The sequence below is a fragment of the Patiria miniata genome, unplaced genomic scaffold (genome assembly GCF_015706575.1).
Source record: "Patiria miniata isolate m_02_andy unplaced genomic scaffold, ASM1570657v1 HiC_scaffold_3, whole genome shotgun sequence".
In the NCBI taxonomy this organism is placed as follows: domain Eukaryota; kingdom Metazoa; phylum Echinodermata; class Asteroidea; order Valvatida; family Asterinidae; genus Patiria; species Patiria miniata.
The window spans coordinates 19,460,655-19,484,183 of NW_024037069.1; the positions used below are offsets into that span (position 1 = coordinate 19,460,655).

At 39.2% G+C, this 23,529-nt stretch overlaps 2 protein-coding genes across 2 annotated transcripts; one reads left to right on the forward strand and one right to left on the reverse strand.

Annotated features, from left to right (window-relative positions):
- Window positions 1-772: 772 nt before the first annotated feature.
- On the reverse strand, window positions 773-19,463 carry LOC119738594 (protein disulfide-isomerase TMX3-like). The gene is made up of 14 exons (XM_038213501.1): window positions 19,301-19,463; window positions 17,186-17,240; window positions 15,876-15,915; window positions 15,161-15,284; window positions 8,660-8,705; window positions 8,099-8,179; window positions 7,106-7,217; window positions 5,956-6,106; window positions 5,110-5,220; window positions 3,639-3,759; window positions 3,213-3,269; window positions 2,217-2,349; window positions 1,474-1,542; window positions 773-1,173 (listed from the first exon to the last, which is right to left on the reverse strand). The coding sequence occupies exons 1-14, from the start codon at window positions 19,440-19,442 to the stop codon at window positions 949-951; spliced, it is 1,467 nt and encodes a 488-aa protein (XP_038069429.1). The 5' UTR covers window positions 19,443-19,463; the 3' UTR covers window positions 773-948.
- Window positions 19,402-23,458, forward strand: LOC119738595 (prefoldin subunit 4-like). Its single transcript, XM_038213502.1, has 4 exons — window positions 19,402-19,510; window positions 21,435-21,548; window positions 21,771-21,838; window positions 22,848-23,458. Exons 1-4 carry the CDS (start codon window positions 19,478-19,480, stop codon window positions 23,047-23,049), a joined length of 417 nt encoding a protein of 138 aa, XP_038069430.1. The 5' UTR covers window positions 19,402-19,477; the 3' UTR covers window positions 23,050-23,458.
- Window positions 23,459-23,529: the final 71 nt, after the last annotated feature.

Sequence of the window (23,529 nt, forward strand, 5' to 3'; positions counted from 1 at the left end):
CTATGCTAAACACAACTTTTCTGCTAACTGTTAAGCAGCACCGTGCAATTAGGCCCTGTTGTGATGTGGAACATGCGAATAGCCCTGCACGCTCCACATGTACGCAAGAACATTTGCGTCTTCCCAATCACTGCATGTCCAGCGCATAATGAATACGTGAACTCACATCTAACTTTTGTCACACATCAAGTTGTCAGGCATGCAACTTGGAAATCACAAAAAAAGAGGAAATTCAAATTTTTCCCAGACTTTGTACAGTGTTTTTCTGTTTTCAATGGCACACATGGGAAGTAAAAAAAGAGGAAAGCAGCTGATCCGAGGAAAAGTTGCACGCCTGAGTTGTGCAGTCACGGCTGTCATTCGTCAAGATATCACGGTGCGAGGCTTAACAGATTGGTCTGTAGTTTTAACGTGCAGTTGATCTTGCTTACTTCAAAACTGAAGTTGTCTTTTTTTTTAAATTTGCGTTCCCCGTGCTATTTTTCGATTTTTCATCCTGAAAAATAGATTCCTTTTCTAAATTGCTATTTTTCTAGCAAAACAAGTTGAATTGAATGTGACACTGACCAAAATAAATCGGTCCACGTTTAGTTATTGAAATATTACTTTACTATTTCGAATTGTTGGCTGCCAGAAAATAATTTCGTTCTGGCGGGGTAGGCTAGTTCCTGCCCCACAATCAGTTTCGATGATCTACAGACCGGGAACCAGTCTGCTTGCTAAGTGGATCTGTTTGTGCCCGCAAAAAAAACCATATTTTTTCAGAGGGTTTCAGACGTCCCCCCGAAAAACGAAAAACAAACAGGAAAAAGGAGGTTTTGTGTTGGTGTAAAACTTACAAGTTGAAAATTTATCAACAGAAAAACAAATTTGAATTGGTTGAAGAGCCCTGGGAACGCAACTTTAAGATGCATTGTAAGGAGTGAATGCTACGATAAAATCCTAACCCTACTCTGACTTGATGTGACCGCTACCGTCGTCCAGCTCGGTAATCTTCTCTTCGTCAATCTCTGGCCCGTCTTTCTCTTCTTCGTCTTCGTCTTCGCTGTCCGGGGGCAGATTGTCCTCATCGTAAGGATCGGCCGACCAGATGCTGTAGCAGATGAAGATGACGAGGAAGGACGGAACCACGAGCAGACCGGTGGTCAAGATAGGGTTGGCCATCCAGAGAGACTTTTGCAGGAGGTAAAAAAAACACCAAAAACTTATTTCATGAATGAAGAATTTAATCCTTTCTCTACTGGGTGTATCATTGTGGATGGCCCACAGGGATGTGCAATGTTTGGTATATGGGACATTCTATAAATTGAGGGTCCAAAGTATGACATTTTTCCTGTCCCTGTTACCTTGATACTTTGTAATTTGCCTCTCAATGATTACATAGAAGCTGTCAAGCGATTTCGGGCTCACACCTTTGAGCGTGAGATATTTGAACTTCGTCTCGTTGCTTATCCACAAGTCACGTTTACTCACCACTAAACTCTGGACAACTTCGTAGATGACCCTGTAGATTTTCCTGTACCAACTGTTTCCTCCGTGGGCCTGTTGAGAGAAAATATAACGTCAATCTCTGAGGCGAAGATGAAAGACTCAACTACAACACTGTTGCATCAATGATAAGGGGCCGATCCATGTAAGCCCCGCAGCCGCCCCAATGATGTTTAGACCAATCATTGTGGTGAATACTGTCCGAAATGCGTGCACACATGCACGTAAGCGCGCCATGCATGCAACTGTGTATGACACTTGCAGCTAGAACTTGCAGTGTGGCATTGCTGGGGTGCATGTCTTGCATGTCATGTCATGTTCTTGCAGTGGGCTGGGCTTAAGGCCAAATGAAAAAGAAGTCAGTTTCTCATCCCTGCCCCGATCCTTTTTCCTGCCGCATCAAATTTTTTGTTGTTAATTTTCACTTTTTTAAATGGCGAAATCTGCCGTCTTTTCTGATATTTTCAAAATCAGAAATATCCCGTTTCTTGGTAGTTGTTTCCAACAGGAATGAGTAGCCATTTTGAGGTTAAAAAGCTAGTCTTAGAAAAGTGATGGCCATTTTTGAGAAAAATAGCATTCGTCCTCTTGAGAAAAAACACTGATCGATCAATGGAAATTTTCTTTTAAAATTCGGACGAGAAAGTATTTTTTTATTTTAATTTTGGCCTTTTGGATCTGTTCATTCTTCCAGGAAAGGCATAAAAAGAAACATGAGACATTCCTACCTCAACGGTACCAAGCACAACGCCGTCAAGGAACTCAGCCAGCGACTCCTCAGTCACTTCTATGGGATTCTCATACAGGTAGTACAGGTAGCTCTTGGGATCAACTACCAGGATACTGGGCAGTTCTAATCGACTGTGAAAAAAAAACAACCCAGTGATGAAGCAATTATGAACATGTAGTTGGTGATATCATGTTGTGTTGGAAGCAGGGATTTTTTGGATACGGCTATGACTACGAATAGGTCGTGTGTTCATCTACCAGAATAGTTTGGAGCCAAGTTCACGCAAGGACCATAGTTGACCAATGGTTAACTAACGTTTGCCCGAACTCTGTCTAGTCGACGGTGGTTGACTACGCTAGTCGACTATTTGGAACCAGCCTACTGGGGTTGGTTGCTTCGCTGGTAACCAATAGCAGCGCGCATTCATAACGCAAGCAGAGAGCCAGGATCCAGAAGTTTCCAGAATAGCAGGCGTTTCTCAGATCTGGTTCGTTAGTGTGACGTCACCTCCAGCACTTTCTGCTCGATTGGAACCGGAAGTTAACGCAGCTCGAGCGTTTGTAGTAATCAGTGGTGGGTGCGCGTGAATGACGTTTTTACTAAAGAACCGGATATGGCTGTGAAGGAAATTACGAACATGCAGTTGGTGATGTAAATCCGTGCCTGAATTTGCGGCTATGTCTTCGTATTTTTTTTTTTTACTACTGTTGGGCTATAGTGCATAGCCGTAGTCATAGACACTAATGCTCCTAAGAAGAAACTGTTGCTATGTGAAATTAAATGCTTAGCTTAAATCAGCTAGGAATTGCAAAGCTGCCCAATAACTTTGTTTCGTAGTCCTACGCTTGGCTCAAGCTGCGCACTTTTTTTTTTGAAATCGGCTACTGGTGTTTCTTGTTATAAAAATGAAATGATTAATTTTCTGAGGAATTCGTCCTATGTATTTGCTTCTAACTGACATATACTAGCAAGTCTATAGAAAAAAAAAACTCACCTCAGAGTGATATCATTGGCAATGTCAGGCGTTTCCATAAACCCAAACTGAAACTTCCTGCAGTTGGGAAAAAAATTCAAAAAAGAGAAAACCTATTTCGTTAGAAAGGTATTTCTTCCCCAAAACTCTACATCTATATTTCTAAATATCAAATATCTTTATAAATACATTTTTTTCACTCTCATGTGGTCGTCAACACAGATGTTCTTATAATGGAGACTTCTCATTACTTTGATTTCTCTTAACAAAGTGTTTTGCAAAAACAAAGTTTTTGAAGGAAAATGCCCACAATATTCAACCAAATGCCAGAAATGTTGAAAGTAAAGGAAGCAGTAACCCAAATACATACAAGGGAAAGCCTGGATGATATAATAAGGTGATGAATGCTGGTATTTTGCCTGAAGTGAAAACAGTTAATCATCTTACTCGTGATACGTGTCTCGCTGCTCTAAGGAGAATCGTCGGACGGTGTCCTTCATGAGGTAGTGAGGATGCTTCTTGTGGTTATCCACACTAGGATTGACTAGCGCCAACATCAAGAACTTATCTGGAACAAACAAATGGACATAAAAATAATCCAATGAATGGTATGCCAACTGTTACACGAAACCAACGATGGATATAAAGGAAGTACTTAAATAATAATTTGGGAGGCTAATCATCCTTACTCGCAGCTGGTGTGCTGAATTGCGAAGGACGCAGCTACAGCGTGGTCGGGCCGCTGGCACGTAAAGGCGCCTATGGCTGCCGGCCACATCGACCCATATATGACCACGGAGCACAGCCTGAGATCGAAAGTGTTTGATTTTTCCGGAGGGAGGAAAAACGGAGGGCCCGGAGAAAAACCCTCGTGGCACAGGAGAGAACAAACGCACAACTCTACTCACATGTGATCCATGGCCAGGATTGGAACCGTGGTCACCTTGGTGAGAGGCGAGCACTTTACGCACAAGCCACCCATAATCTATCAACGAACTGGCGATTGCTGAATGATATTTCATTAACTGAGTGTTAACGACAACTGACTGAATGACTGATGAATACATTGTTGGTGGTAATTTTAGAATTGGTGGATGACTGCGCGGTTGGTGGAAAGACTGATTGACTATTTGATTGGTATATTGATTACTTTGCTTAATTTGGACGATAAACTGACTGATTGAGTCATTAATTGATAAATTGATTAACTGGCTAACTGGTTCTGCTTACTAAAAGACAGATTCATTGTCTGAGTGAGTGAGCTAGGCCCGTTCTATGCCTTGCTGCTGCTAGGCCAAACTTCATTGAAATGAGTGCCGCAATAGCTTGTCTACAGCACAGCAGTTGCTCTGAATGCCGAACTTAACAGTCGAACCTTAATGCACCTGGAGTAACTGGCCAGGTAAAAGCAATTCAATGAACTTTCAGCGCGATCAAAATATTCACTCCCCGTGATTGTGAGCATACGCATTCCTAAAATGTTTGCCCCAACTTGGAATTGAATTGAGTTCGGCACGGCAATGGCACGGCATTTAGAACAGTGCTGTGCTACTGTTGTTCGGAATGACCATAGCGCGGCAGCCCTGTCGAGCCAAAGAATGGTGCCGTGCCGAACTCAATTCGCCGAGCCAATGTTCTAAACGCCGTGCTATCACCATGCCAAATTTTAAAAAAAAAGTTGATTAATTGAGTTTGGCACAGCAGTAGCACGGCATCTAAAACCGGCCATAGTGACTGACAGATGTTCAAAAATTGATTGATAAATTAATTGATTAAACAATTTTTCGATTAATTGATTGACAGATTGATAGATTGACTGATTGATCAAAGTATCAATGCCCTGACTGACTGACTGAATTAACTGAGCGATTTACTAATTGTTTAACTAATTGATTGATTAATTGTACGATTGCCTTACCTAACTGGGCAAGCAAATTAATGTTGTTGTTCTCAATCAGCGGGAATGACTGGAACCTCTCGTCCATCACCCACTTGGTTATACTCTCTTCAGTTATACCATCCTCTGGGACTACGGAGAACGAACAAGAAAACACAATCAAGTATCCAGTTTTGATCTTAAATTTGAGTAAAATGCCTCATTTCTAGGATTTAGGCACTACAGATTGAAGTAATTTATAGATATAATAATTATCATTCAAGACATAATTTATCATTCAAGTTTTTTTTTATTCCAGAACACCAGGTTAGAGGCCATATTTTTCTGGCAAATTTGCTGCCGTAACCACACCATTATCTGGATACAAACGAATAATCGCATTTATGAAAGCAGTTTATTAAATAAACTTAAAGCTCGAAAAGAAATTGTAAAAATGTGACTTTTGAGCTGCTGCAATATGTAAACTTATATCAATAACCTTCAATTCTGTTTTTGCCTCCAAAATTACGTTGTTGGGGGAGTGTGGCCTAGTGGTTAGGGTCCGTGACTCCTGATCAGAGGGTCAGGGGTTCGAATCCAGCTGCTGGCCACATGTTGTGTCCTTGGGCAAGCCACTTCAGCCTCACTTGCCTCTCTCCACCCAGGAGTACAAATGGGTACCAGCATTCTCAGTCGTTTCATGCCAAGGAAACCGGAAATAAACGCTGGCCTGATGAGCCACATTGGCTCGTGACAGACTTTACTCACAGGCGCCCTCATTTGGTCAAGAAGAAGGCCTTGGACTTGGAAATATATATACAGACACACAGCCCAACAGAACTACAAACAGACAGACAGACAAAAAAACTGCCGATAAGTCAAACACACCTTCATATTTGTAGCGTTTCTTATCTTTGAATACCATCAAGGCAGGCAGGTCTTTGTCCTCTAACCGCTGGTCGGCTGGCAATACTTTGTTGGGACCCTGGAAATAGTAGCTCTCTAGGATTTTATTCTCTGCGACCGTGCTAAAAAGTTTCTGCAACAGAGGAAACAAACGTCAGTCATTAAAATGAAAGCAACTAATGCATCGCTACAAAATAGCAACTTGTCTAAAATATTAAAGTAGCGAATAAATAACAGTAAGAGTTCCTAAAAATATCTGCTTAATATCTATCTAAATATCACTCGAGTCGTTAAAAAATTCTGAGAGTTGCATCTTGAGTAATTTATTCAAGTTAAATTTTTTGGAATTTGGTGAGGGGGTCATGAGTTCAAGTCCAACTTAAAGGGAAGATAAAACATTTGCAAACATCAAAAAACGAAATGATCAAATTATCACGAAATACCTTACTGGATTGTAAGGGAATGACAGTCTAAAGCATCCTGTAAAATCATGTCTCCTGGTGTGCAGACATTTTCAAGAAAATTAATATTTTTCCAACGCTGGTCAGCCGACCAGCATTGGAGAAAACTGGCTTTCTTCAAAAACCGCTCAGAATGGTTCATAACAGTTGTTCCGCATTTTCTTTGCAATTGATTACACACCTGTGAAGGGGTACAATGCTGCCAGATTGATTCTCTGACCTTACGATTCCCCAAAGTCTATGCATTTCTCTGTTTCATCTTAAATGGGGTCAGGGAACCAGACTACAAGAACATGATTGGTTTTCTTGGTTTTTCCAGCATCTACAAGCCCAAAATGCGAAACAAGTCAGTTTAACAATATTTGCTATAACATACTAATCCTCCAAATCCATTTATTTCTGAAAATTACAGCAAAAGCAAATGTTGTACATTCCCTTTAAGCAAACATGAAGTTTTTCTCAAACACCCCTGAAAAGCACAGAACACACAAAACTTAATGTGTCTATGAGAGGCAAAAATCCTGGTATTTAAAATCCGTAGAATCATAGTTTTTGCTAAAAACAGCCATTTTTTATTCGTTTATTTTTACATGAAAAAGCAGTGTATTTTAAACTTGATTTTTGATTTTTGATTTTTTGTTGAGGCTTTACAAGTTGGTGTTCAAACTTACTGCTAACTCTGATTCTTGATTCTCTTGATCAGTGACTAGGAGGAAGAAGACCTTGCGATCCTTCAATGCTTTATTGAACTCTGTGGCTTTGGTCATCTTTCGGACGGCTGGCCTGAATGCATGCAGAGATCCAAAAACAAAACAAAATTAATGGAAGTTTGCGGTTGCAGCACACGACAGGAAATCTTTGATGTGAAGGAAACTCAACGCTTCAGGCAGTATACTCTGCCCACTGGTTTTAAAAAGTTTTTCTTAAAACTATACAAACACAAAAAGGATATTAAACATGGAATTCATGTGTACTTACACTGTTCTTCAAAGTGCAAACCTTTGAATCTTAACCCTAACCATCCCAACTCCGTCAAAATCCATCCCCCATTTTGATGGATTTTGGGGGACTTGGTCCAGAAGGCCTGGCGTGACTAAATATTGATGGAGTATGATGGACTTGGGCCTAATAGCCTGAAGCAGTGCTAGGGGTATCTGATTGATTTTGCCTAGCTTCCTGTACTGCTATTGTGATAAAAGCCATGTGTAGCAAGTCCAAGAATGTCATCCAGTGCGTCAGTGGTGGATTCCATTATGTCATGTATGTACAGTTTTGTATTAGACACACAGTGATTGATGGATTTTGATGGAATTGGTCCAGTTCCTAGTAAAAGACGCTAGGGAGTTGGGGTTAATAGAGAAAAAAAACTTATTTGAGCCAAGACTTCTGCATATTCGGGAGTGATATTTTAGTGAATTGGACTCAGACTCATTCACAAAAAACATGGAAATTGAATTGGAGGACAGCCTTAACTAATGTGGCTTTCAACTTTAAATTGAGGATGCAGGATTCGCATGCAAGTCTACTGAAATCACAGACCAAGAACTATTTACCTGTAATTCAACATTCTTCCCCAACACGCCCTGCAAAATGGCCTTAAAGTGACAACCAAAAACAGTAAAATTTTGCTTACTTTGCCCCCCAAGGAAATGCCGTTAACTCACCCGTGTGCTTTTAAAGCAAAGTCCATGATGTCCTGTGTCGTTCTGCCCCCTCTATGAGTGTAGACTTTCTCGCCACTTATACTGAAATAAAAACAGACATGGCAATTTAGCTCATGTTTACCATTAACCCTCCTGCTGTCTGAGCAGTCACAGACAGTCAAAACATCAGTTTATCTTCCCCTGCCATGCCTTTTACACAGGCTAATCACAAACAGTCAGATCATATTTCAAGCAAGCACTCAGACAAGTCAAATTCAGTCAAGAGACAAAAGCAGGCAAGTGGTAGGCACAGCTGTCTTATCAATTACCTACAGTCAAAACACAGCTACCAAGTTACATAAACAGTCACAGCCAGTCAATCCTACTTTATGTAGGCTGGGAGCTCTTAACTGTTGAAAACAGTCATCTGATTGATTTTGACTAAAAGAACAAGTTTGCATAGAGTGCATGTTTGCATAGGAGGGTTAATCACTATTTCATTCTCAATATCCGATATTGATTAAATCAGAAATGGTGAGTCTAACAAGTGTTTGAGTTTTAGAAATTTGGTTGTCAACTTACTATTTTATAGTCGGGAACCCTCTAACTTCAAATTTATCCATTACACCTGTAGGAGTGAAAAAGGAGACAAGACAAGAGATGCATTATGAATATGTGTTAGGCTAACAAATGGTATTGTTTTGTTTCCTGAAAGTGCACGATTAAAACATTTTTACGACATATTCAATTAAAAAAATATCAGCAAGTTTTATGTTTTACCCTAACTTTTTAAAATGTTCCCAAATCAAATGAAACCCAACAACAGCTCAAATTTGTTTATAGCTTTCCAAATGGCACACACATACTTTCCACACGTAGGTTTGAACCCACAATCTCAAACTTACAAGTAAACTTTAACGGAGAACAGGGATGAGATTGCCAATTTAAAAAAAAAAATCTGAAAAATGGATGAAAGGTCTGAAAGATGTATCTCTTTCTACACTGTCTTTCTCTAAGATTCAAAAAGTCTGATTTCAGACAAAGGTCTGAAAAATGACTGGGAGAAACAAAAACCAACTCTGAATCAGCCAAAAAACCTGGAACAATTTGGCTGATGACAGGAGGAGATACAGGGGTTTGTATATAAAGAATCACAACTGTGTGAATTACTTATTCCTTGGGCACTGCATACCATCATATTTTTTACTGATATTGTGTCTCAAGATGTGTTTTTTAGCCAAAAAAAATTTGTTTAAAACATTTTGTTTTTGCTTTTGTGACAGTTATGGCTTAAGTCTTTTCAAAAATTGTAATTAAAAACTTGTCCCTTGGTAAGTGTCATGAGAACACATTGTTTTATCCTTAAACAACCAGACACCTAGTTTTATAAGCCAGTTGGAAGAATTTTGTGTGTTGAAAGTAAGTACATTATTTTGTACAACACTAACATGACAGACCCAAATAAATTTCTTTCTAAATACCTGCAGGGCGAAAAAAACCCCCATATTATTGAATCAGGAAATTACACGTGTATACATGTATATGATTAAAGGTCAAGTGTTCTGTGGGCCACAATGCACAAAACCGATCATGCAAGCATGCAGAGCCTACATGTATTAATAACTAAATGATGCAATAACTACTTTTAGACCTTATAACCATTGCACAATTCTTACCCGATGATAACAGAAATAAAGTATATATTATACTGTACATGTATATTTCAGTTTGAACCCAAACTGCATCAAATCTGCCCCAATCCATCAAGTGGTTTGGGTTGATTTCAATGGAAAAAAGGACTCTTTTGCCCTTTTGATGGATTGAGTTGGGGTCAAAGTTATAATCTCAACTTTTTTTCAGCTCAACAACAGACACTTATGCGGTAGAGCTAGGAAGCATTAAGGAAATGGCAGAATCTATGGATCAGAAACAACAGGTAAATCGGCTTATTTTCTCTGTTAATGCAACAAAACCAACACAGCATTCACTACAGGTGCACACAACTTGCCAAACAGCTTAAAATCTGTTTGACAAAAAGTAATTGTATACTTATTATGCGCCTATCAAATGTCCCCCCCCCCCCCTGCCCCAGGTCCGATGTCGGGATTTGGTCATGTTTTTCATGCCCCAGGGTGGGGATTTTGGTCACTCAAATTACATTGTTAACATTGGCGTATTGCATGGAAAGGCAAGTGCGCCCAACGTATGTATGTCGGGGCATGGTCGGGGATTGTTACTTCAATTTTGCCCGAGGGGTGGGGATTTTGTCACTTCAAAAGTAATAATCCCTACGTCTTGGGTGGGGCAGCCCGGGGAGGGGGTTGGGGGAAACAATTGATAGATGGGCAAATTCTGTTGGATCTTGTTAAGCTTGGCTATAAACAAAAGATGTTTACTTTTAGGCATTGGCTTCCGTTGGATACAGGAGACTTTCACGTTACTGTTGATGGGTTCTCAGCAGACTCCTTCCTTGCTTTCATTTGCTTCTGCTAGAGTTCCAGAGAAAGCATCAGAGTTTTATCGGAAACTGTTTTTTTTTACTGATCCATTTTGTCAACAGCAGGAACTAGCAACCAGAAGCATGCTGCGGTCGGCTCTAGCCAAGATCAGCAAGAATCATCTTGAGTGCGGCATCTGCCATGAGCGATACAAGACCCCTAAGACACTGGACTGCCTACACAGCTTCTGCGGAGAGTGTCTGGAGAAGTATCTGCTCCAACGCCGGTCGAACCTGCGCAATATGATTCCCTGTCCCTTGTGTCAACAAAAAATGACGCTTTTGGTAGGTATTGGTGGACTCAGGACAAACTTTGATTTGATGGGACTGGTGGAGGAGGTCTCGCTGCAAGAGAAGATGGCGGCATCCGTGGAGAAGTTGATGTATCCGGTAGGTGATCAGAACATTTGTGATGCGATCAAGCTAAATGAGTCATTTGTTGACCCTGGTCAATTACTGTTTTTTTTTTACAAATTTGAAAAGAGCACAATCTCAGCATACAAAAATACAAAATCCTATTTTATTCATGTACTGCTTCCTAAAAAAAAAAAAATGCCTTTTTAATCATGTACTATTCTGCTACAGGGCGCTTTTTTATATTCAAATGTGCAAATCTTTATTCATTTTTTTAATGTACTGTATTCTGATATTTGTATGTATGATGGTAAAAGGTTTAGTAAATTTGTATTTCTGATTTTGTTTTTTTAATTTGTACGCATTGTGACAATTTAGCCTCTGGCTACAAACACAATGTTTCAATAAACCATAATAATAATAATAATTACCGCTGTGAAAACCGCGTGCTGATACCATCTTTAGTTAAAAAATTATGGAAGTCGGAACACCAAGAGATGTTATGAAGTGATGTGATGAAGTGGCCCTATTTTGGCCTGAATCTCCAAATGAAAATTCCTGACAAACGACTCATTTAGCCTGATCGCATCACATTTGTATGTGCTGCACGTGTAAGCAAGGGGTCTTGGGTTCGAGTCCCATCTGGGCAAGCTTGAGATTTGTGTTTCCTCATACGCTCTCAGACAGTGTCGAGTATACATTGCTTTTAGTAAATTACGTCACTGAATGAAGACACCCAACATTAAAGAACAATTTTGCTAAGAGTATCACATGCCAATGTCAGGTTTTGTTTTGTTTTGAAAACTGCAGATATGTTTTCTCAAACATTGGAGGTGATAGGATTTCACTGAAAAATAGTCCTTGCACAGGCCTATTGGAAGTCATAATTTTTGACATTGTGGTTAACAAAAGTGCCTATGTCAGTCGTCAGTTAGAGATTATAAGAGTGTTGTAGACGGGTCCATCACAAGTCCATCACAAGTCCATCACAAGTCCATCACAAGTCCATCACAAGTCCATCACAAGTCCATCATAACTCCATCACAAGTCCATCACAAGTCCATCACAAGTCCATCACAAGTCCTCCAGTCCCAAGTCAAGTCACAAGCTATTCAAATGAACCACGACAAAGGCATTTCTTTGTTACATATGTCTACCGGCCATCCCCTGTTACTTGTTACAGGAAACTTTGATGCACTTCACCAACATTTAGTTAATAACCTAAACCTTTCGGTCATTTTGTCATTTTACATCAGGATCAACATGAGAAGACCGGTGAGTTAGATCATGATGATGAGGAACATGAAGAAGTAGGAAAAAGAGGATATGCAGCCACAGAGGATAGTCCCAGAAACCATGCTGTTGCTGTACCAAGACGGTCCAAATCGCTGCCCGATCTTGTCTCAAGCCACGACCGGGAACAGCTGCTACCGAGTCACCAGAGCGACTCTCAAAGGACCTTTGGTCGAAGCACAACGGGCCGGAGGAAGTGGCTCTTGTTTCGAGAGTTAGCCCGAACTGAAGGCAGTGGTCTGGGGAAACATGTCTGGGCTCGGAGTATTGCGACCCTCAACGACAACGAGATTGCAGTGGCTGATAGCAACAACCAACAGGTTTATGTGATGAGCATTGAGGGACAACACAGGGCCACCATTCCTATTGGAGGGTGTAAATGTAGTAAGAATGTGACTTTGCGTTCAATTTTGTGAACATTCAAAAAACGTTTAAATGTGTAGCCATATCACAAAGGCTGATCTTGCCAATCACAGGTTTCTTCTGTCCATGTACAAAGTCAATTGAGGCCATCACAAAATCCAACATGGCGGCGCCCACATAACGAAAAAGTTATGGAAAGTTAATACTGAGCCCCGGCATTTATTACAACTTGGTAACGCCGGCGTATTGAAACCAACAGATTGGCAAGGACCTGATGATCCAGGGGCCGATTTTACGAAAGTCTAAGATGCATCTTCAACACGTCCCAACTTCCTCAGCCACGCGGCTGAACTCAACTCAACTAAAAATCGGTTGGAGGGTTGTCCTTTCTCATTAATGCGTGCGTTAATTTATATAATAATCTGGAAATCAATGCAATATTAAAGAAAAATAATGGCCTAGAGTTATAGTTTCAAGGAAGAAAACTGCTGTAGACACAGATTTGATAAGATCTGTGATATGTGGGTAGATTTAATAAAAATACTTTATTTACAAAATTAATTATCCGCCAACTAGTAGTCGACTTTTTAAAACAGAATGATGAAACGGGGAGCAAGAATGACTCCTACCTTGCGTGTAAAATTTATTGAGTAGAGTAATTTTTCTGGCTACAGTTTGAAAACTGGTTTTGCGTGTTTCTTTTCAACGACTGTTTCGTCAAGCGGTAAAAACAAACATGAAACAGCCATCAAATTGGTACTTTTGATGAGTCTTGCTTGAGATGGGTTTAGTGAAATCGATCTTAGAACGCGTCTTAGCTAAGATCGATCTTAGAGCGGGGACTCGTCTTAAGTCTTAAGACGAGTCGCAAGATAAAACGAGTTTCGTGTAATCGGCCCTAGGCCATACCAAATCTACTTGTCTAATCACAAGTCAGTCACAAGTCTGGTCACAAGACCAGTCACAAGTCTGGTCACAAGTAAAATTCAAGTGATGGAATTGTGATGGCTTATGATTTACTTGTGATGACCAGTGCTCCACCACCTGAACCTCAACCACAATGCTGGCCTACTGATGGTATGGGTTTAAAATTTCGCAGAGGGGCTTGGGGAGGGAACATGTTAAACAGGAGCAATTCATATCAAAATGTGCAACCAAGCTCTGCCTTTGCTGCAATTGCTCCAAACCTAACTACATATATACTGTTTATTCTTCTCCAGGTCTACTTCGAGTTGCACGTGTGGGTCCCCCTAATCTGTTTGCAGTGGTGGATGACAGTGATTACATCAAAGTGTACAACAAGAAGGGCGAGCTAGCTTTTCAGTTTCTGCCAGTCCAGTCAAATCTTTTCAGCATGGACACTGTGACGGCTTTCTTTGATACAGCTGCAAATTGGTTTAAGTCGTCGCCAACAATTAGGAGAAAGCACGACCTGAGAGGGTTAGCAGTCAAGGAGGATGGTACTATCTTAGTGGGCGATGCTGACAGAAATGTTTTGACTGAGCACAGCTCTACGAACGGTGATCTTCTTCAAACCTTTCCGTTACGGTTAAGACCATGGTACTTGGCCCTTGACGGAAATGGCAGAATGGCCGTCAGCAGCTGCTATAAGGAAGTGGATATCGTAGATGCAAGTGGTACTACGCTAACTACCATTGCGCCTCACATCTTGGGGGAACCGGTTAAGTCTTGCCATGGGGTTTGCTTTGATCAGTCAGACTTGTACATCGCTTTGGACAACTATGCGCTCAGCCATGTGCATCGCTACGACAACGGGGGCAGGTTTCTCGAATGTGTCGCCACGGGTTTTAACCACGCGATGCAAATCGCGTTCACGGCTGATGGTGCGATGGCCGTGGCTGACTGGTCGTCGGTCAAGGTGTTTTACAAGGTGTGATCTGACATCAAGCAGGATGCCGATTGGCTTTCTTCCTAGAACCACTCCCTAATCTTATACATTTTATCTTAATCTACACAATTTATTGCATGGACTTTAACTTCCAACTGTACGACACTTGGATTTAGTCATAAAATGAAATTTATCTAATTTTCTATAAATTGACACTGGTTATCACAAATCAGTACTTCTCCTTGTTTGGCCAGGGCCCAATAGGTCTCGTTCAAATGACGTCATTTCCTACAGATCGTCCATGTGCATCGGCATTTTGAGCGTCCACTTGCATAACGCGCATCGGCTGTGTCGTATTTCGAACATATTTCGAGCAACAAGCGCGCATGTTTGGAAAATTTTCAACACTGCGCAATGCGTGCTTGATTACGTAAAATACGCAGTTCTCCTACACAGAGATGGCCGTCACTGAGCGAGCCCTATATCCTACAGCAGCTGAACAGAAAATACTGCTTAGTAAATTTTTGTGCTAAGCAGAAGTCAGCTGAGTACCAGTCACAAGCAATATTAACTGCATGACATTTTGGCGGGTAACCCATTTTTGCTTAGCAAATATTTTCTGTGCTTAGCAAAAGATCTGTGCTTAGCAGCTACATGATTGTCACTGTCTTAACTTGTATATATGGACAGTAACATGTCAAATTTGCTCAATACAAAGTCTACTTACTAGAGTATCTGGTGCCGTCTAGCTTAGCGACTTTTATATGAGGGTTACTGCGACTCATCTTGGAGCCCACATCACCCCACACCGGTGCCAGTTTCTGACAGTGGCCGCACCATGGTGCATAGAACTAGGAAATGACAAATGTTTTATGCTCGTGAAAATGTCATAGAACATGGAACTAGAAAATGATAAAAAAAAAAATTAACTGATTTACAAACTCCTTGAAACTCCGTAATACCCTAAAACGTTTACTAAATATTGAAAAAAAAAAATCCTTGACAATTGACAAATGAATTCTTCAAGTAAATGACAAAACTACAAAAGTAACTACTGACTTGTTTTCAACAAACAAACAAAACAATTTAAAAGAAAAATATAACAGTTCACTGTAGCACAGAACATTTGATCAATTAATGGATAATTTCATCAATTATTAATGGACTTGCCTACAATAAATATATTCTCAATTAATAGATTTTCAAGAAAAAAAATCCAATCCAATCATTCTATCATTTTCATAAATATTCATGAACTGTGCATTTCCACACAAATTCCACAGAAGATGCATAACCTATTCTAGCCAATGACCTTGGTCCTCAGCATGCAGAAAACTCATTCATCAAATGCACAGAAAAATCTACCAATCAAATCATTCCATCATTCATGAATATTCATGAACTCCACAGAAATTCCATAGAGATTTATGAATATGCATTACCTCAACCAGCCAATGGCCTTGGTCTTTGGCCTGCAGAAACCTGCAGAGAAGGGAATGAGAATTATGCAGTCATAATCACCATAACGTGTCAGACATGTACAAGTGTATTTGCACTGTCTCGCTTAATATATTTTGTAAGTGTATGCCAAGGACAACACAAGCCACAGAGGAAATTGATGGTTTTTTCCCCTGAAAAAGCAGTGATATATACAATGTACATGTAAAATGAAGACGTTACAAAATTCCAATTTTTGGTGACATACATATCAGTGCAATATCTGCAAATCAATGATTCTAATTGTTTTGGTATTTTGTCAATTTCAGTTTTAAATATTATATCTAAATTTGCATCAGTTTTTTTTTTTTTTTAACTTGTGCACAGTTGAATCTTTTGATTTTCAATAAAGATTTGTTTTAAATTTTATTAGTATATTGTTAATTTTGTGTTATTATATTTCTTCTACATAACCAATTTAAATGAAGAATCAATCACGAGAAGGATAGGTCCTGTGAAAGAATTTGTTTTGTAAACAAACTAGCGTTATTCCTTTCTTTATAATTTCCAGCATTTTGGGATGTAAAATGTCATAAAATGAAATAATTGAAAGAAAGTTAGAAAATATTATTTTTTTTTAAAAGAAATACAAAAATATAAGGGACATGCAACATTTATACATGACATGTGAGAATACAATTTTAATTTTATTTTTCTTGTTAAAAAAATGGCAGACAAATTAATAAATTCATTAGAAAATATATAAATGTTTTGCTTAGTCCAAAAATATTTCACAAGTCCACTTTTTGCATTTATTTTGTAAACCTGCATTGCCCAGCACAAGTCTTTTGCATAGTTATTCAATATATATTCTGCTGGTATTTCATATGCGCATTGTTACTTATTATCAATTCTCATGGCTGTTAATTTGTTTAACCAGTATGTACATTTTAATACAAATGACGTGAAATTTGACGTCTTTTCTGATCGGCCACTTATCATAACCAATTTTCATAAATTATTTCCGCAGGTGTGGAGACGTGATTGGTAACTGAGGCACTGTGGGATACTCATTATCATATGGGGTTTGCTCTTTCAAAATGAGGAATAAAATGCAGGTCCTTTTTTAACTCTATGTTTGAATGGGTTGAAAACAGCAAAGCTAATTTTGAAATTCTGGGCCTTTTATTGGAGTGTATCACTTTTTAGGTAGGACGTATAAATGCATCTTCCAAAGTTTCCGACTTTCTGTCAATGATCTTGAGAATCTGCTTAAAAATTACGAAAAAGGAGTAAAACTGGAATTGCAGCTTACCTATCATCCAATTCTATTACATTTGCTCCGACACCAACAGCTAAGGCTAGGAAACCTGCCACAAAAAAAGGAGAAAAGAATAACACAATAAATAAAAATGTAACTTGAGCTTATTTCTCAATAAAAATTAGATGAAAATATTTGTTCAATTAAAAACAAATTGTGACTCAAGACAAATGTATCCAATGCAGCGGCCTTCCAGTACTTTATTTCACATGATAAAACAGGAAAGAAATTTTCTTGAACACTTTTTATGACTCAAAACGTAATTTACGATCTGCTGAAATTGAAAATAGTCCTCTTTGAACCAGAAAATCATTGGCCGTAATTATCATTTGATGTTGGCAGAACGATTTAGAATTCATGAGACATTCCAAATAAGAATCGTAGCGAAATTAAAGAAAAGTTCTATTTCTGAAGTAAATGCAAAATTTTGCCTTTGTTTTTACGGCCCCATTATCTGTAGGTGTGCACAAAAAGGTTCGCACAAAAGTTGGAGCATTCAAAACATCTTAAACCATCTCCCATTGAATTCATGCAAAATTGTGGTTTCTGCAACAGAAACCACAATTTTGCATGAATTCAATGGGAGATGGTTTAAGATGTTTTGAATGCTCCAACTTTTGTGCGAACAAAAGTATCCATCTTCTTTTTGATTAGAAGAGCATTGCATCCAAGCGAGGAATCCCTGGCTGGAGGACACATTTGTGTTGGAAAAGGTTCAGAGAAGAGCAACCAAGTTGGTACCTGAATTGAGAGATCTACCTTACGAGTTACGAGCAACGTCTCCAAACCCTGGACCTCTACTCGCTAGAACAAAGACGAGTAAGAGACCATATATGTTATACAAACTTTAAGCTGCTAATGGGATTCGAAAACATCAGCAATAGGAAACTTTTCAAGACAGCGACAAGCATAGCCCCATAAATGTGCCCAAATTACTGGACTACCTCCGTAAATAAAGGCCACACTTCCACCATGTACAAAAACATGTAGAACTTGTATAAACTACAAACTAAGCCTAAATGTGAAAATCAAAATTTGACAAAGTTCGACATGTTTTTGTACATGGTGGAAGTGTGGTCTTTATCTACGGAGGTAGTCTAGTAAATTGGCCACATTTATGGGGCTACGACAAGCACTGCACCAGCACAAGAGGTCACACTCTGAAGATCTTCAAACCAGCGTTAAACAAGAATATTGGCTGTAGGAAATACTTCTTCTCCCAATGAGTCATAATGTGTGGAATGCTCTCCCACAGAAAGTAGTGAATGCTAGAACCAGAGATGCCACCAATATATCAATAAAAAGCCTGAAACACTACTAAAAACCTGAAACTACCCTTACCCTCTTTCAAAAATGTGTTTTCTGGATGTTTCAGACCAAATCCAGCATTTTTAATTTGTCACATTTAAAAAAAACACACCTGAATTCAGGTTAAAACCTGAAAAGTGGCATCTCTGTAGAACTGTGCTAGTCCGAGTAACTAGGACTCTACAAATCGCCTTTTATAACATTTGGACATCGCCCGACCATGTCCAAATGTTTAAAAAGTCGATTCGTAGAGTCCTACTAGTTACTCGGACTAGAACTGTGCCAGCATTTAAGAAAGAGCTTGACTCACATTGGAAAAGAACAAATATATGATTATGGGTTCACAAAGGCTAGTGCCTAAATACATGTAAATTACCTATTAAACTGTCAGTAAATAAGTAAAATCACACATGTACCACCATATGCAAAATGCTCACAAGCTAAGTTCAAGTCACATTTTATACCTTTAATTAATCCCCTTTATGTAAATTTATTTTTAATTTTTTTTGAATACATTATTGTTTGTGTTTACGGATGAAATACATTCATAATTAAAGCACTCGCCAATATTATAAACCTCATAGCTTTGTAGACAATAGTCAATTAGTTGACAATCACATGTTTTCCCCAATAACATCAAATTCACTGTGAATGTGATTGATGATTCTGCAAAAACACACAAAGCCAACGACTACGAGAAATGAACTTATTTTATATTCCATATTTATTTGCAATTTACCACTCAAAATATTCATATAATTGTTGACAAAATAAACAAAACAAGTACTGTTTATACATTACCAGAAAGACAAAGCCAAAGCACGCCTAGAAAGTCCATTGTTTCGCAGCATTCAACAAGGAAATAAATGCCACAGATTTCCTTCGCCGGCCGGGAAAACAATTTTGTGTGTGAAGAAAAAAGATAAATCGCGCGGATGTGCATTTCAATAGCGCCCTCTGTTGAATTTACAAATCAAAATGGCTGCGCCCGTGGCTCTCCACAACACATCGGTAGGCAAGAAAAATTTGTATTTTTCTGGCGTATTTTTAGCCTTAAAAACATTGTTCTGATTGTTGTTTTGTAGAATATAATATGTGTGTTCTGTAAATGTGACGAGGAGGGATGCTGACACATGAAAAGTCGTTTAATATGAACTCCAAAATTGGCTTTTTCATTTATGATTGACATTCCTTTTCACTACACACATTCATTCACTGCTCAATGTGTGAGGGCGCTGTTCGCAACAACCATAGGGTAGCAGACCAGCAGTAAATTATAAATAAACTTCCATAGAACCCAATGGTAAATGCTCCCACTTCAAAAATTCGGGGAAAATACTCACAACTCTCCAAGGTGTTCGAGACACACATCAAATTAAAGCTTATTTCGGTAATCCTTACTTTTAGGACACCTCTATTTTTTACGAGTTCTGTTCAAAACTGACTTTTACAGATGACTGTCCATTACCAAAGTGACTTTTGCAGGCTAAAGCAGTCTTTTTTCCTTCATATAAACTCATATTAGTTGTAATTTTGAAAGCACTTTCAAAGAAAATGTGACTTTCCTACCTTTTTTCGCAGTCAGATGTGCATGTTGTAGTTCTCACAACACAGTGAAAGCCCTACATAATGAAAGCCCAATGCTGATTGGCTGCTAAAAAAAATAAATAAGATGTTTATTTTTTATCAGCCAATCAGCAACATTCATTCATTGCATCGAGCTTTCACGTTTGCCATCTTGGTTTTTGAGTCTGTTTTCTGGTTGTCATCGTCGTCTTTTACCCCTGAATTTCCCTCATAAATCAAAGCCCTGCCCTCTTTCCACAAAATTAAACCTGCTGATATTGAAGAAGGTGTCATTGCCAATTGTTCAGATGTGCCAAGAAGTATCAGAATGTCAATTTTGAGTGTCATTTAGTCAACAACTGTTTTGGTAAGTCTTTCCCTTCCTATATAGGAACGGGGTCCTAAAAGTAAGGATTACCCTTATTTCATCATCTTTCATTTTCTTTTCAATTTTCGGGGGCTTAACTGATGACATTTCCATCTGAAGATGATCACCCCTGAAAGTAGTCCTGAAGCCCATCGCCATTTTGAAAAACGACGCCTACACTCCATTGCACAATAGAGCGCTTTTAGGGTCCAAATTACATCCAAATTACACAGAACTGCAAGCTCCCAGTCCTGTGCACGGCTTCCACCCATATTTTTTATAAACCCTCAAGTTCATGGCCCACAGCATGCTCAAATACTGAAGATTTTGAGGGCATGCAAATCGTGATTCGGCCCATAGGCAATTTCGAACCGATTTACTGGTCTGCACCCATAGGTTACAGACTGCCATCAATTAATAGACCCAGTGATAAATACGCCCACTTCCGAAATTCAGAAGGAAAAATAAATACTCACAACTCTCCAAGGTATTTGAGACACACATCAAATTAAAGCATATTTCATCTTCTTACATTTTCTGTTAAAATTTGTTTTTTTGGGGGGGGGTTAACCAATGACTTTTGGGAAAAAAATTCCATCCAAAAATGATCACAACTAAATTTGATTCTTTTAGGCCTAGCACAAAAATGATGTCCGTCTGCGCTCCATTGCAAAATAGAGCAATTGTAGGGCCCAATTTCATCCAAATTTCACATACGTACAAGCTGGCAGTCCTGTGCATGGCTTCCACCCTTCTTCTTTACAAACCCTCAAGTTCATGGCCCACAAAATGCTCTAATAGCCAAAAAAAAACCTGAGGGCATGCAAGTTGTGATTGTCCAGCATATGCAATTTCAGGCGTATTTACTGGCCTTCACCCATAAAGCAACGAAAGCCGTGTTTGCTTGATTAATTTGACTATTCTTTCGGCACAGTCACAATATGACAGACATATTCAATAAGACAAAATTGACATGATCTAACCCATTTGTTTACTTCTCAGTCAACAGATCTTGACTCAGTTCAAGTAACCCTTGAAGATCAGCAAAAAATCAACATCTTTGCACGGAAGACGAACAAACTGGGTGAACTTCAGGCAGAAATCCAATCCAAACAGGTCTGAAATATATATCCCGGTTATGTTGCATGTGACCCAAATGTTTGATAATTTTGGACATTTTAATAATTTCATATGAGGAGCTAAGATCAAACGTACACATCTTTTATTTATATTAAAAACCATAATTTTCCATCTTGTCCTCAAAATACAGTTGGCCAAATTGAATATTTATAGATCGGTTTTTATTTACATGTGGATTTTGCAATATTGTTTCCATAGAAAGATGTAGTGAATGTGCAGGATGCATTAGAGGAACTTGAACTGGGAGATGAAGACTCCACAATACCATATCCTTTATATTATCCATGTTGAGGTGAATCTAGCTTTACAATGACACCTGAAACTTCATTCACAGCCAAGTGCAGAATTGTCAATGCCAGGAGATGGTGAATTAGAACAGTTACACACAGGGCCTTCACAATCAACGTTACTTCCCTCTCAACCATTTAATATTATTTAGTATTAACCAAATTTAACAACGGTAGAGTGGAGAATGTTAGAAATGAAAAGTTTTGGGGTGTTTTTTTTTGGGAAAATGAATGAAGAAATCTCATCAGTTAAGTTAATCTCATCAGCCTTCTCTTTGGTGTATGTCGTTATGATCTGTTACACGGTACCCTGTTGAGACATGGGTATAATAGGGAACGAAAGATTGAATACGTCTCCACAGAGCAATTTCTGTAGGTGAATATGTCTAGTCTCCACAAGGTTATCACAAAATAGATATATGGATTTTACTCAAAAACTAAAAATTTCTGACGTGTGTTGGTCAGTTGCAAATTGAAGTGTTTTATTAAAGGGATATTAAGTCCGAATTTCAGCCCAGGAAATAAATTCTGGTTAAAATAGGAGCATTTTTAAACTGCACTTTCAAACTCAAAAACTTTAGTACTTGAGAACAAAGAAATGACTCCACAAGGATACAAATTCCAGTATGGGTGGTTTACCATACTACTTATGGTAGTTACTAGTTATGGTAGTTACTAGTACACAACTACTAGTTTATAGTAGTTATGGTTTAGTGGCTCTTGATTAGGGTATTAGGTTCGATTCAAATTCACTAGCTTTACTAGCAATTAAGGTATGTCTTGAGCTAGTCACTTTTCCCTACTTGCTTCTCGCCAACCAGGAGTAAAATCAAATGGGGATTAACCTGTGATGGACTGGCATCCCATCCAGGAGGAATAGAAATATTCTCTGTCATTTTATAGTCATACAAAGGAAGTTTAAACCAGAGATAAACTAGGGCCTGATGAGCCGACAGACTTTTACATGATTTCCTTGACCACTCAGTACATACCTTATAGGTGAGGTCTTCGTCAGTAAGACGGTCAGTGATGCCCAGGCGCTGATGGAAAAAGCCAAGTCGGAGAAAGAAGAAGAGATCGCAGCCTTGGAGAAGAACTGCGAGTCTATCAAAGAAACCCTGTCCGAACTCAAGGCCCAGCTGTATGCCAAGTTTGGCACTAACATCAATCTTGAAATGGACGAGGCGTAGTATTGAATCACAACTAAAGCCGCATCTAAATTACTTGGCTACGGCTGGCAGTAGCACATGTCTATGGGAAGTGGCTTCAGCCGCTTCCATAGACACGTGTGTAAATGCAAGCCGTAGCCAGGTCATTTGGATGTGGCTATGGCTGACAGTAGCACATGTCTATGGGAAGTGGCTTCAGCCGCTTCCATAGACACGTGTGTAAATGCAAGCCGTAGCCAGGTCATTTGGATGTGGCTATGGCTGACAGTAGCACATGTCTATGGGAAGTGGCTTCAGCCGCTTCCATAGACACGTGTGTAAATGCAAGCCATAGCCAGGTCATTTGGATGTGGCTATGGCTGACAGTAGCACATGTCTATGTGTAAGGCCAAAAAAAAAAGTCTCCGGTTTCTGGTATGCGCGTGCGTCGCCGTAGCCATGCGCGGCGGCAAAATGAAAAAGTTTTTTTTTCAATGAAAGATGATGTCTCAAAACCGTCAA

Coding starts and splice junctions, on each gene's coding strand:
- LOC119738594 (XM_038213501.1), bottom strand. CDS start 19,442: ATGCACATCCGCGCGATTTATCTTTTTTCTTCACACACAAAATTGTTT. Junction 1,543..2,216: donor TTGTGCTTGGTACCGTTGAG/GTAGGAATGTCT, acceptor TTCTCTCAACAG/GCCCACGGAGGAAACAGTTG. Junction 1,174..1,473: donor AAGTTGTCCAGAGTTTAGTG/GTGAGTAAACGT, acceptor CTCCTGCAAAAG/TCTCTCTGGATGGCCAACCC.
- LOC119738595 (XM_038213502.1), top strand. CDS start 19,478: ATGGCTGCGCCCGTGGCTCTCCACAACACATCG. Junction 19,511..21,434: donor TGGCTCTCCACAACACATCG/GTAGGCAAGAAA, acceptor TTTACTTCTCAG/TCAACAGATCTTGACTCAGT. Junction 21,549..21,770: donor CAGAAATCCAATCCAAACAG/GTCTGAAATATA, acceptor TTGTTTCCATAG/AAAGATGTAGTGAATGTGCA.